General features: G+C 43.2%; 1 protein-coding gene across 3 annotated transcripts in view; it reads left to right on the top strand.

The window, feature by feature from the left end:
- The window catches only part of SLC23A1 (solute carrier family 23 member 1), a 396,028-nt gene that overhangs the window by 179,470 nt on the left and 202,037 nt on the right, over positions 1–14,521 (top strand). For all 3 annotated transcript variants that reach the window (XM_075601621.1, XM_075601620.1, XM_075601622.1), the window contains 3 exons: positions 7,382–7,449; positions 8,520–8,701; positions 9,432–9,552. In XM_075601621.1, the coding sequence (XP_075457736.1) occupies positions 7,382–7,449; positions 8,520–8,701; positions 9,432–9,552 (371 nt within the window). The remainder of the gene's footprint in view (positions 1–7,381; positions 7,450–8,519; positions 8,702–9,431; positions 9,553–14,521) is intronic.

Genomic DNA, 14,521 nt, shown 5'->3' with positions numbered 1-14,521 from the left:
AAGAAACTGTTCTCAAAAACATATTTATGAGGAACAGGTTAAAGATCTGAAACATAAGTTTATGGCACGAAATTATAACAAACATAAAGTAGAATCAGCTATTGAGAAAGTGAATCAGATAGGTCATTACTAATTGACATAAATCGTAAGAAAACTAAAAAAGTGAAAGAAGGAGAATTCATACCATTTATTACAAAATATAATGGTATGGCCCCGGAAATAGTAAAAACAATAAAAAAACATTGGGGAATCCTTCTACGAGACCCCATATTACAAACCATTTTACCTCCACAACCTCAGATCATATATAAAAAAGCTAATGATCTAAAAGCATCGTTAGCACCAAGCTGTCCAAATGATAGAATGAAGCATAAACCGTCCAATTGGCTATCTGATTTTAAAGGTTATTTTGTGTGTGGAAAGTGCACTGCCTGCAGCTTCAGTGAGAAATGTGCCAGTTTCCATTCCACAGTTACGAATAGAACGTACGAGATTGGCACATTTATCAACTGCAAAAGCAAGTTTTGTGTATATCTCCTACAGTGTCCATGTGGACTTCAATATGTGGGAAGAACGGGAAGACCACTGACACGTAGACTAGCAGAACACATCTATAATATTAAAAGAGGTTTGGAGACACATAGTGTCTCCAATCATTTCAGATTAGCCCACAATCAAAATCCCAAAGGTTTGGTATGCAAAGGAATAGATTGTCCTAAACCCAATTGGAGGGGGGGGATAGGTTAAACAATTTATCCAAAAAGGAAAGTTTTTGGATATATACCTTAAAAACCCTAGCCCCCAAGGGTTTGAACATAGAATTCGACCTGGCTTCATTTCTAAAAGAATAAACAGATTCTATGCCCTTTTTATTTTACAGCAATGCCCTTAGCCTCATTCATATAGGGTTGGTCTGTTTTAGGAAAAGTTTAGATTTTATTATGATGTATGTATATGTAAGTCTGTTATATCACGTTTAAGTGTAAGTCTGCTGAACATGCTGTTATTTGAATCCCAAGGTGTTAACTCCCTTAGATACACATTGGTTAATAGCAGACAAGTGTACACCAACATGTGATACTCATCAGTTCATTACTTGCAAGGTTAACCACCCCTAGAGGGTATTTAAAGAGAGATCAGTTGTAACTCCTCATTCCTTTGAGAAAGTGGCGTGCCTACGTCACGAAACGCGTTAGGGTGGGAGGAGTTAGGATCCCGTGAGAGCAGTACAGTGCAGCAACTGTGGTTTGAGAGGTGAGGAGTCTGCCAGAACCCTCGGTTGCCATCCGGAACGCAGCCCAGTGGAGGGAGAGACTCTATTACACCTAACCGGAGAAGTTATGCTGTGAGAGAGCCCTTCTCATCCGGAGCAAACACAGGAGGCACAAGCTGCGGACGGCATCCTTATGAAGTTTTGATACGCATGTATTCATGTGAGTACATGTGAGTAACCATTCACTTGTTTTTAGTGCAGGCTAATCAGCCATTTTTAGGCTTGTTGAAGCCGTTTTTTAATAAATTTGTGACCCCCTTCTTTGCTATTGTTCAAATCCTTGTCTGGGGGCTCGTGGAGTTCGGGTGATTCTGGGAATCACGAAATCCCAAGAGACAAAGGAAGCACCCAGGGGATTCGTGGTGTATAAAGAACGGAAAGGGAATAAAGCACAGATTGTCTCCACTGTATCCTGAAAGAAACACTCCTGTAAGTGTATTCAGTCCACACTGGGGAAGTTGGCAATAAGGGGTTAACATCAAACATCAGTAGTACTGCGCAATGGTGTACCCTTTTATCAATTTCAGGTGTATTGAAGAACAGCAGCAGTGAAGAAAAACTACAGCCATCCACTTCAAGTTTTGGACTTTGAGACACTCTTTAAAGATCAGACTGTTTCATAAGGACACAGTGACTCTTTAAGCGCCAGGTATCCTCCTTTCATTTTTCACAAACAATCAGGTACCATATCCTTTTATTTTGGTTAATGTCCAAAACCACTATTAGCCACATTTCAATAATAGGAATATTGGGCATTAGTCTAGAGGGGGTGAGTGGTTAGGCCATCCATTAAAAAAAACAAACAAAAAAAACTTCATTACGATAGCGGCTAGCCGCTAAGGTAATGAAACTGCTTTAATGTGAATTTTACTAATAGTGTACGGTAGCAGGAGGGCTCCTGAGCTGAACCACACTAATTTCAGCCTCGGGGACCCCCTGCTTTCCCAGTTACAGGCCCCGTTATGTGGTGCCTAACCACCCACCCTGGGGCTATTGCCCCCTTCACTCACTCCCTCTGCCCCCAATAAGCCTGGTAGTCTGCCTTAACCACTTCATTGCTTTAGCAGTTAGCCACTAAGGTAATGAAGCTGTTTTAATTTTATTTTAATATTACATATTGTAGCAGGGCATCTCCTGAGCTGAACCGCATTGATTTCAGGTCTGGGGAACCCCTACTTCCCGAGTACAGTCCCCATTATTGAGTGCCGGTATCCCTCTGGTTTGTTTAAATCCCTCGATCACGTGGGCCGTGACGCGGGAGAATTTAAACATGGCTGCCGGGATACAGGCATCCAATAACGGGGCCTGTAACTCAGGAAGTATGGGGTCCCCAGACCTGAAATCAATGCGGTTCAGCTCCGGAGACACCCTGCTACAATACTGTAGACACTAAGTTTGAAGCAGGGGAATCTGGTTCAATTTCCGGTGTCGGTTCCTTGTGACCTTGGGCAAGTCACTTTATCTACTTGTGCTTCAGGCACCAAAAACATAGAATGTAAGCTCCACGGGGCAGGGACCTGTGCCTGCAAAATGTCCCCGTAAAGCGCTACGTTAAACTAGCAGCGCTATACAAGAACATGCTATAATTCTTATATCCAAATAGCAAGGACTCGTGGCTATTGTCCTACAGTCACTCATGCCAATTACTGCCATCTACTGCACTTATTCCCTCACCTGCTGTCTCTGTACATTTCCCAACATACTGTACCACTTAAACACTTAGATTATAAGGTCTGCTGGGCAGGGATTTCCTTTCCTATTGTCTGATGTTGTTGTGCTTATTGTATTATAATTCCCTGTACTGTATTGTTTTGGTAAAGCACTGATTACACTGTGGGCGCTATATAAATAAAAATATACACACATACATACATACATACATACATACATACATACATACATACATACATACATATTATACATGGTGAATGGTAGCTCCTTTTTTGGTATACACTATAGCAGATAATCTAATCTTCTCAGTATTTCATCTTTTTCTTTATCACCCAAAATATGCTTTCCATTACATTCTAAAATGAAAATCAATACTTAGAAACTTTGTAATATTGAGTTGACTTCTCTGTTCCTTCTGATAAAACATCATGTTGATCCTTACAGTTTCATTTCTTGCCTGTTTAATTAGCTGCACTAGTTACAATGTGCTTGTTTTACACTTATTACTCTGGGATAGATACAGAAAAACATACATTTAAGACTTACAGTATCATCAACATTGTTTTCTCAAAATAATATATCCAAGATTCATCCCTTATAACTGTAACATGCATGTCTAAACTTTGCTTTTAAAAAAACTTTTTTTATTATCTTGTTCAGTTACTACTGTTTGTATTAACAATTAATTGACTATTTTCCTAGCTGCTGAAGAAATGAGCCTAGTCCAGTTATAGTATTTTTGCACTCCCATACACTGTACAAGATCTTGTGGTAAATTTATCTCACCCACTAAACTCTGCTTCTCCTGCTTAATGTGTATCAGCTGCATACTTCGGCAAGCTGGTCTGTGCCAGATCCTGCAACCACACCACACATACCAGTCATATCTTGTTCAGTGGATGATAAACTCCATTTAATATTGCCAGTGTCATTCAATGTTCCCAGTCACCTACTCACATCCCCCAAAGATGAAGTCCCCATGGAGCAGCTACTCACAGAAAACATGTGCATATAATTATGTGGGGAGACTGCAGGAGAGGAGGAATAATTACAGAATTATTCTTCCTCCAACCCTGAGCATGAATCATTGAGAGATTGGACTAACAGTTTATCTATCACCTTGCCATCCTGCTGAATGCCACTTCAGAATAAGGCCTCGGTCCCACTGCGCTTGTTGGCGCGGGCGGCCATGTCGCGAGTTCCCCACCAGCAGGGGAATCCTCGCGAGCCGGTCCCGGTCCCCCCTGGCGGCACAGCTGACTACACGCTGTGGCACGTCAGCCGCTAGGGGACACAAGAAAATGGTGTTCCCTAGCGTTGACGCGTCACGTGGTGTGGCTGTGAGCCAATGGGGAGGGGAGGCTTCGGGAGGAGGAGAGGCTTCGGGGAGCGGGAGGAGTGTGGAGTGAAAGCAGGTGAGTGCCTGTCTGTGTATGTGTCTGAGTGCGTGCGTGCCTGTCTGTGTGTGTATGTGTGTGCCTGAGTGTGTGAGTGCCTGCCTCTGTCTGTGTGTGTGTATGAGTGCGTGAGTGCCTGCCTCTGTCTGTGTGTGTGTATGTGTGTGCCTGTGTGTGTGTGTGTATGCCTGTGTGTGTATGTGTGTGTGTGTGTGTGTGTGTGTGTGTGTGTGTGTGTGTGTGTGTGTGTGTGTGTGTGTGTGTATGAGTGCCTGTGTGTGTTTTACTTACCCTCAGCAGCTCCAGCCCGAGTCCGTGGAGGGAGGGAGGGGGGGGGAGAGTAGCGGGTCCCTCCGCTCAAGCCACGCCCCCCCTCCCTGTCAAACCTCCCACTCCCGCCCACCCCCCGCTCCGGCTCCCGCTCCCTACAGACCGCATATCGCGGTCTGTGTATGTCAGCGCACCGCCTGTCTGCAGTGAGGGTGCGCTGACTCTGGGAGCGGGGCCTTAGCCTAATGCTTGTACTGCTACTGGTGGTACATGCTTATCCATGACTCTCACATCCCTTTAAGACCTCCCCTCCCTCACCATCACCAATTCTTCTAAATATAATTTATTTAGGTAAACACATTCCTATACACACACAATTCTGATGCTACACAACTAGATTTTTTTTCAATGTGCTCAACCAGTTAGGACCAGGCAGGAGAGTCAAGCAGCAGTAGTGCAAGACGATTCTCTTTGTCTTTGTTTGAACTTCTCTGGTAAATCTATATTAAACCATGGCACAAGTACACAATATATTTGGCAACAGCAAATATGGTCCCTATGAAAATACCATCAAGGAAATATTGTAATCTGTGCCATTTATATATTGTCTAAAGAAAAAAAAATCAAATGATGAGTTATTTTTAATCTGCCACTTTTTGGAAAGATTCCACGATTTTCTTATTTTTTTGAGTAATGTAAATAAAAAAATTGTTAACTTAATTTGCTATTTATTGTTGTTCAGATAAATGAAAGATGGCTAATTTTCCTATACTTGCAACCTAGCAAAAATTACCTTTACATGAACCCAATTTTCTTCCCTATTTTATTTAAATAGACTAATGACAGTTACCTAAATATTGTGATTCAAACTATGTCATAGGAAGTTTTTTTTAATTTATTTCAGAGGCAGGGTGTAGAAGGCTTGGTCCTTTTGCCATTTATTACTAATAATGTGTCATATTTATTAAGCCGTTTTCTGTCATAAGAACCTTATGTGGTTGAAAGGCACGCAGGGCTGGCTGGGATGTTTTTGGGATTTGGTGATGAGACATGTGCGGGGCCTCAGCTCTTACCTTCTCCGGCGGCATCACCTGGCAACTCCTCCTGCAGGACCCCGTGATCATGGCTCATGACTACGGGATGTCACTTGTCATTTCAGCACCATTCAACATCACATTGTCATGGCAACATGACACTGCATGGTGCCGTGAGTTCGCAGTGTCACATTGTCATGGCAACGGGATGCCGCATGGCGCAGTGATGTCACTTGATGTCCCTCTGTCATGGCAACGGGACCCCACTTGACATCACGGAGCCATGATGAAGGGACTCTGCAGGAGGAGATGCCGCCGGAGAAGGAAAGAGAATTACAGAGGCCCCGTGCTCTCCCCTGGCAATCAGTTTAATTGTTGTTGAGGAGACTGCGGGCCTTTATAACCGCGGGGCTCGTCACCGCCGGCACTTGCATCAAGCCAGCCATGAGACACCTTATAGCTCATCCAAATGAATGGACTGCAAGGTGTCCTCCAGCTCCAGAATGTGTCTTATGGCAGATGACTGCCTTGGGAACCACTTGTTCTGAGTATACTGCAGCTGTGGAAGAGAGAAGTGAAATCTGCACTGAAATGTAATAACGAAAAGGATAATAAAAGGCTTTAACATATATATATATATATATATATATATATGCAAATATAGCTGTATGCTCATCTGCATGTCTTAGGCAGGTCTGCAACCCCACCTTTCCCCATTATCACCCAGCATACAGCACTTCCACTGCAGCAAGGGATTCTGGGAAATGACATGCAAATGAGCACACAGTGTCACTTTTTGCCTCAATAACCATTTTTAACATGGTTCCCTATAGGCTTAAGCTTGCTGCATGGTCACAGCTTTGAGCACAGCCAGGGTTAAGGTGCATACCCAGAAAACCACCCACAGACAGCTGTTTCAACCTTGATGGGTCTCATCAGTGTGGGGTTGATTTTACTGGGATGCAAGAGAGGCTTATGTGATAGGCCAAACCATAATACTGAGTTAAGTTATGGTGAGTAAAAAAAGTGACAAAAACCCTCCACAGGAAAGCAAATATGTGGGTTTTTGTCACTTTTTTTACTCACCATAACTTAACTCAGTATTATGGTTTGGCCTATCCCATAAGCCTCTCTTGCATCCCAGTAAAATCAACCCCACACTGATGAGACCCATCAAGGTTGAAACAGCTGTCTGTGGGTGGTTTTCTGGGTATGCACCTTAACCCTGGCTGTGCTCAAAGCTGTGACCATGCAGCAAGCTTAAGCCTATAGGGAACCATGTTAAAAATGGTTATTGAGGCAAAAAGTGACACTGTGTGCTCATTTGCATGTCATTTCCCAGAATCCCTTGGTGCAGTGGAAGTGCTGTATGCTAGGTGATAATTGGGAAAGGTGGGGTTGCAGACCTGCCTAAGACATGCAGATGAGCATACAGCTATATTTGCATATTTGCTTTCCTGTGGAGGGTTTTTGTCACTTTTTTTACTCACCATAACTTAACTCAGTATATATATATAAATATATATATATATATATATATATATATATATATATATATATATAAATATATATATATATATATATATATGTGTCTGGTTATTAATAATCTGTTTTTAACTATAGCTTTGATAATCTAGAAACATATTGTTATATTAAGGCTCATACTATTGCATTTCTTAATAAAAGTACCTTTGTATGACACACTTTCACTTTTGAAATTGCTTACTTACAAACAGGAGACATTTATGGAAATGGAACGTTGCCATTTAACACTTCACACATCTGGCAACCAAGAATGAGAGAGGTAAGATTACTAACGTGCTACAATATTAGTAATGTTAACCTTAAAATATTATCTGTGATATAATTTATTATAATGCTATTACAGTAAAGATGGGAAAGTTAAGTATTTACAGTAATGATGGGAAAGATAAGTAGCAAGGAGAATAAATGCTATCCTTATTTACAATCTAACATAGTGTTTGAACCACAAGAAAAAGCAAATATTCCAAAAGAAACAATATATAAAATTAGCCTATGCCTTTAAAAACTTGTCGCATGGCACAGGGGACTTTGGCGATGTTTGAAAAAGGGAAAAACATTAATTTACGTGAGTTACTTTATTTTATACATGCCAATAAAACAAACTAAAATGAAAATAATTCCTCAGTTTGCTCAATGAAACATAAGAGGCTAGAAGGGTCATAATTGATGCAAAGTACCTTGTATAGTAGCAATGTACTTTGCATCAATTATGATTCTTGTAGCAACTCATGCATCAGTGAGCAAATTGACAGCAATTTATTGGCGAACAAAAATATTTTGCGTTATTTACATTATCACCAAACTACTCGACGACCTGCTTTACAGAATAAATAAATAGCAGATATTTTATTTACAAAAAGCTAGTGAATCTGTGGTGGTACGTGTCATCTCCTTATAATAGATTGTAAAAGGAAGAAGAAGAGTGTTTTGTCTTTAATAGTGTGTATCACTTAATATTGTAATCCAAAATGTAGCCAACAATCACATTAGCCAGTGTTTCCGAAGTCCAGTCCTCAGGGAACCCCAACAGGTCAGATCTTAAGGATATCCCTGCTCCAGCAAAGGTGGCTCAGTCAAAATTACTGAGCCGCTGATTGACCCACCTGTGCTGGAGCAGAGATATCCTTAAGATCTGACCTGTTGGGGTTCCCTGAGGACTGGAGTTGAGAAACACAGCATTAGACAAATGCACTGTATGCTTGGAGATAATAGTGAAAATCAGGGTTGCAGACATGTCTGAATGTGCTCACAAGTAATATTTTTATTTGCTGTAAATGTACGTTGTAATTTTAAATGTTTTTTAAAAGTTTCTATTTCTTTTACAACTAGATACAAGGCGCAATCATAGTATCAAGTTCAATAGAAGTAATTATTGGGTTTGTCGGCTTACCAGGAGCCCTGCTCAACTACATTGGACCTCTTACTGTTGCACCAACAATTTCCTTGATTGGACTTTCAGTGTTTCAAGCTGCAGGAGACCGAGCCGGCTCACACTGGGGAATTTCTATACTGTAAGTATTTTATTTCAGGTTCATTTCACTTTTTTCAGTATGTACTATACAATATGTGCATCTGCAGAGATTAAAAATATATTTGCTAATATCCTCCTACTTTGGCTTTCTTTGTTAGATAAAAGAGAGACAGCGACAAAGAGATATAAAAAGAGAATTTTAGGGGTTGCATCTGTCCAGCAATTTGTTATCAGCTAGAACTAGCTAATTATTAGAAATGGACGAATCCGCCCAAATCTGTTTCCTGGATATTTTCGCATTTTCCCCCCAAAATCCATTTTGCGGGGTAAAATCTGTGAACGGATTTGGTCAGTTTAAATCCGCACGGATTCATTCAAATCCCCCATTGGATACAATCCGTTGATCTATTTGTAAAATCCAATCTGCGGATTCAGCAACGGATTGCTTAATCCGCGGATTGGATGTTACAAATCCGTCCATAGGTTGCAGAATTCGCAAAGTGTATTGGTAATAATAATAAAAAATCCTCAAAATGCGAATTGCCCTTTTTGAGATTGATGCATGGAAATCCGCGGAAAAAAGGAACCGGCCGATTCACTACGGATCCAAATCCACCCCAAAAATGTGCCCATCTCTACTAATTATCAAGCAATATATAGTAGACAATAATGTTTTTTAAAGATTTGGATCATATGTTATGTATAACTTATTTCTGTTGTTTCCCCCCATTGTTTAAATGCTACAGTAATCATCTGTATTTGTTTTATAGGTCACTGGCTTTGATAATATTGTTTGCCCAGTACCTACGAAATATAACCTTTATTTTTCCTGGTTACAAATGGGGTAAAGGATTCACGACATATAAAATACAAATCTTCAAAATGTTTCCGGTAAGTAACATAAATAGACAGCTCTATTGCTAAAACATATAGGGGCACATTCAATAAGGGTGGTGTGACAGGATGGTCGTGGTAAGTGAGGAGACAACACGTCTTTTCCGGTGAAATAATGCTGGTGTGTTTATTTTTCCAAAAACGGTAACTAAACAATGGGTACACTGTCCCTTTAAAATTGAAACGAAACAAAAATCCTAACCCTGGTTGGGGTACTAGCTAAACAAAAGTGCAGGATAACTATCTGGCTGGCTAGCTAACCTATTCCAGCCCAATAAAGTACAGCAAACGCAGTTGGCTCCTTACCTGGGAGCTTTATTCTTCCCTCTTGGGACAGGATCGCTTTGGGCAGCTTGTGTCTGTCTTAACACTTCCTCTGTCTTCCCTCTATGCCTCAGAGAGAGAGACTGCCACCCCAGAGGTATTTCCTCTTCCTGTTTTAAAGCAGGTGAAGGAGCTTAATTCAAATCACCTGTGGTCTGCTTGACAAGCTGAGTTAACCCCTCGTTTACTGGATAGCATGCATACTGCCATCTCCTATTCACATACACGGAGTCAATGACCCTGTCACATATCCCCCTTCCCAGCGTAACGTTACTGAGTGGAGCGGCCCGTGCACCGAGTCTGTGCACCCTAGAGAGTGCATCAGCATTACCGTGCAGTATGCCTGGCCTATGTTGGATCGTAAAGTTAAAAGGTTGTAACGACAGGAACCAACGGGTAACTCTCGAGTTCTTTTCTTTATTTCTGTGCATCCACTGTAGTGGTCCGTGATCTGTTATGAGTGTAAAAGACCTGCCTAAAAGGTAATATTTCAATGTGTCTGTTGCCCACTTTACGGCCAGACACTCTTTTTCCACTGTGGCATATCTTTGTTCGCGGGGACACAATTTGCGACTTAAATAGAGGACCGGGTGTTCCTCTTCTCCTACAAACTGGGACAGTACAGCTCCGAGACTTACTTCGGAGGCGTCCGTTTGCAAAAAAAACTCCTTTTTAAAATCCGGGGCTACCAAGACTGGGTGACTACAGAGCATTGTGCGTAGGTCTACAAATGCGGTCTCCGCATTACCGTTCCATTTTACAACCTCAGGTGCCTTTGCCTTTACTAGATCTGACAGCTGTGCAGCCCGGGTTGCAAAATGGGGTATAAATCGCCTGTAGTAACCTACAATGCCCAAAAACGTCCTAACCTGTTTCTTTTTAAGGGGACGGGGCCAACTCTCAATGGCCTCAACTTTATTGAGCTGGGGTTTTACTGTCCCCCTTCCCACAACATAGCCAAGATATTTTGCCTCTGCTAGGCCGACTGAACATTTAGCAGGATTGGCTGTAAGACCCGCCTCCCGAAAGGTTCTTAACACTGCTTCAACCTTTACTAGATGTGAGTCCCAATCTGGACTATGAATAACTACATCGTCTAAGTACGCTGAGGCGTAGTTCGAGTGTGGGTGTAGCAACTTATTCATCAGCCTTTGGAAGGTTGCAGGCGCCCCATGAATTCCAAAGGGTAAAACAGTATACTGAAATAGACCATCAGGTGTGGAGAAGGCCGTTTTCTCTTTTGCTGACCTCGTTAAGGGGATTTGCCAATAACCCTTTGTAAGATCTAAAGTGGTTAGAAAACGTGCCCTCGCCAACTTCTCAATTAACTCATCTACCCGTGGCATAGGATAGGCATCAAACTTCGAGACTTCGTTTACTTTTCTGAAGTCGTTACAGAACCGTATTGTCCCATCTGGCTTAGGTACCAAGACAATAGGGCTGGATCATTGACTATGGGACTCCTCAATTATGCCTAGATCTAGCATTTTCTTTACCTCTGACTGAATAGCCCCTCTTCTAGCTTCTGGGATTCTATAAGGTCTTATCTTAATGACTACCCCAGGCTTGGTGACGATATCATGAGAAACCATCCTAGTTTTCCCTGGTACGCTGGAAAAGACATCTCTGTTCCTCTTTACCATATCTACAGCTTCTCTGTGTTGTTCAGGTGTAAGTTCTGCCGATATTTGAACACGTGGTTCCTCCCCTTTCCTGGATTCGTTAGCTACTACGGACAGACATACCTCTCTATCCTTCCAGGCTTTTAATAGATTTATGTGATAGATCTGCTCTACCTTCCTCCGGTCTGGCTGTCTAATTTTATAATTCACCGGGCCGACCTGTTCTAGAACCTCATATGGCCCCTGCCAATGTGATAACAGCTTGCTTTCGGCCGTGGGAACAAGGACCATTACTCGATCCCCTGGTCGGAAGTTACGAACCATAGCCTGTCTGTTGTAAAGGTTCCGTTGGGCCCTCTGTGCCTCTTCTAGATGCTGTCTGACTATGGGGGTAATATGCGCAATACGGTCTTTCAAATCTTCCACAAATTGGACGACATTTTTCCCTGGCACAGCTTGTTGCTCCCACTCTTCTTTGAGGCTATCCAGAATCTCTCTTGGGCGTCTCCCATACAGGAGTTCAAATGGGGAAAACCCCGTAGAGGCCTGTGGTACCTCTCGGATAGCAAACAAGAGATAGGGCAACAAGGTGTCCCAGTTCTTCCCATCACTAGCGACCACCTTTCTCAACATCATCTTCAACGTCTTATTAAATTGTTCTACCAGTCCGTCCGTTTGCGGATGGTACACAGAGGTTCTTAGGGACTGTATTTTTAGCTCTACACATAAATCTCGCATAAGCTTAGATGTAAACGGGGTACCCTGATCTGTCAAGATTTCTTTCGGTATCCCGAGTCGGGAAAATACCTGTAACAATTCCTTAGCTATAGCTTTGGAGGAAGTGTTACGTAAAGGTAGGGCCTCTGGATATCGAGTGGCATAGTCTAGGATCACCAGAATGTACTGATGACCCTTGGCAGATTTTTCCAAGGGACCCACTATATCCATGGCAATCCTCTCAAATGGGACCTCAATAATAGGCATAGGGATCAATGGTGCCCTCAACCTTGGTCGGGGGGCTGTCAACTGACACTCGGGACAAGAGGCACAGAATCTCTTTACTGCATTATATATCCCTGGCCAGTAAAACCTTTTTAGGATTCTTTGCTGTGTCTTCTCTATGCCCAGATGACCCCCCAACAAATGAGAGTGTGCTAGCTCTAGGACCTTCCTCACTAAGGCACTGGGTACCAACAATTTTTCTATTTCTTGGCCCTCCTCTTGGCTCACATGGTATAACAAGTCATTCTTAATATAGAAATACGGATAGGATTCCTTTGTGGTTCCTTCTACCGGGACCCCATTAACTTCTACCGCCTGGCTAAACCCATTTTTCAACTGGGGATCATTAGCCTGTTCTCTACCAAAGTTAGTTATGGACAGTTCTATATTCCCAAAACCTTCCTCATCGGGAGTTTGGTCAGTTACCTCCACGGGTAACTCATATACCTGAGCCTCAACAGGCCCTGTCTCGGACAACTCTTCTCCCTCTGGTCTCTCTCCGTTAGGAGTAGTGACCAGTGCTAACTGGGGTGGGTGTGTACCTCTTTTTTTTTCGGTCCTACGTTCTCGTTTTGACTTAGGTGTTTTAGACACCTCGGCGACTAATTCGGGGTCTGAAAACGGAAAAAGCTCATCTGGAGTAGGATTGTTCAAGGTGAGCTGTCCTCTGATCAGGGTGTCAAAACCAGGGAAATTACAGCCTAACACTAGGGAATGGGTGTTAGGCTGTAACTTTGGTACAACTGCTGCCATAGTTTCGATGACTTGCCCCTCGACCTTTACTTTTATCAGAGTTGTGGTGTACGGAAGCGTACACCCATGTACACATAATACCCGCAACTTCTCACCCTGGGGTAACCGGAGAGGCTTAACCAACTTCCCGGATACCAAGTTAATATTGCTCCCTGAGTCTACCAGTGCGGAGACTGGTTTTCCATTTAACATCACCGTGGTGAGGAAGTTGTGGGTACATTTTCCCTCGTGGGTCATACCCACCACTCCACAAAATTCAGATTTCACAGAACCATATGCGCACTCCATTGGCTCACACAACTGTGGGCAGTGAGCCTTAATATGCCCTGTCTCCCCACACTCAAAACAAACAATTGGTCCAGTTCGTTCGTGAAACCCTTTCTGAAATGTAGAGTTTCTGTCCCTATCCGGGTTTTCTTCCATCCGTTCAAATCGTGTGAACGGTCGTGTGTCCTGGCGCCAGCGCTGGCCTCTACTGGTCGTGTTGGGACGTGGGTTGTAGTTGGTTCGAGTGGGGCATGACAGTTCACGGGTAGCCAGAAACTGCTCCACTGCGCCTACCATGGCATCACAAGACAGGGGATCTCCCTGTCCCACCCACTGTTGAAGGTCCTGGGGTAACGCTCGAATGAAGCGGTCCAACACCACCATCTCCAGGATCCGTGCCGGGCTATGTTCCTCTGGTTTTAGCCACTTGGTCGCTAGGTGAATCAAATCCCATAACTGGGATCTGGGCGGCTTCTGTTCCTGGTATTTCCACTTATGGAACCTCTGTGCACAAACTGCGGGAGTCACACCAATCCTTGCAAGGATTTTGCTTTTCAGACAGTCATAGTCTGCTGCGGCTTCTTCGTCAAGGTCACAATACGCTTTTTGGGCTTCCCCCAGTAGAAAGGGTGCGATAATCCCAGCCCATTTGGAGCGGGCCCACCTTTCCCGGGAAGCGATTCGCTCAAAGGACCTGAGGTATCCCTCGACGTCATCGTGCGGCGTCATTTTCTGTAGGTACTCGTTCGCCTGGACGGGCCGCGGCGGGGCCGTACTTGACAAGCCCATTTTAATCTGGGTCAGCTGCTCAATCAGCTGCTTCTGTGTGTCTGCAACAACATCAAGCTGGGCTGCAAATAACCGGTTCGTCTCGCATTGTGCAGCGGTGCTGTCCTGTCCCTGTTTGTTAGCTTCTTGCTGGACAGCGGTGCTGTGTACTAAGGCCTTCACAACGTCCTCCATAGTCGCAGCTACCGTGTGGACAGTTTCCACCAGAC

Source organism: Ascaphus truei, chromosome 5 (assembly GCF_040206685.1).
Source record: "Ascaphus truei isolate aAscTru1 chromosome 5, aAscTru1.hap1, whole genome shotgun sequence".
Lineage (NCBI taxonomy): Eukaryota > Metazoa > Chordata > Amphibia > Anura > Ascaphidae > Ascaphus > Ascaphus truei.
Note: the sequence above shows the minus strand (reverse complement) of the source record. Positions and strands in the feature narration are given on the sequence as shown.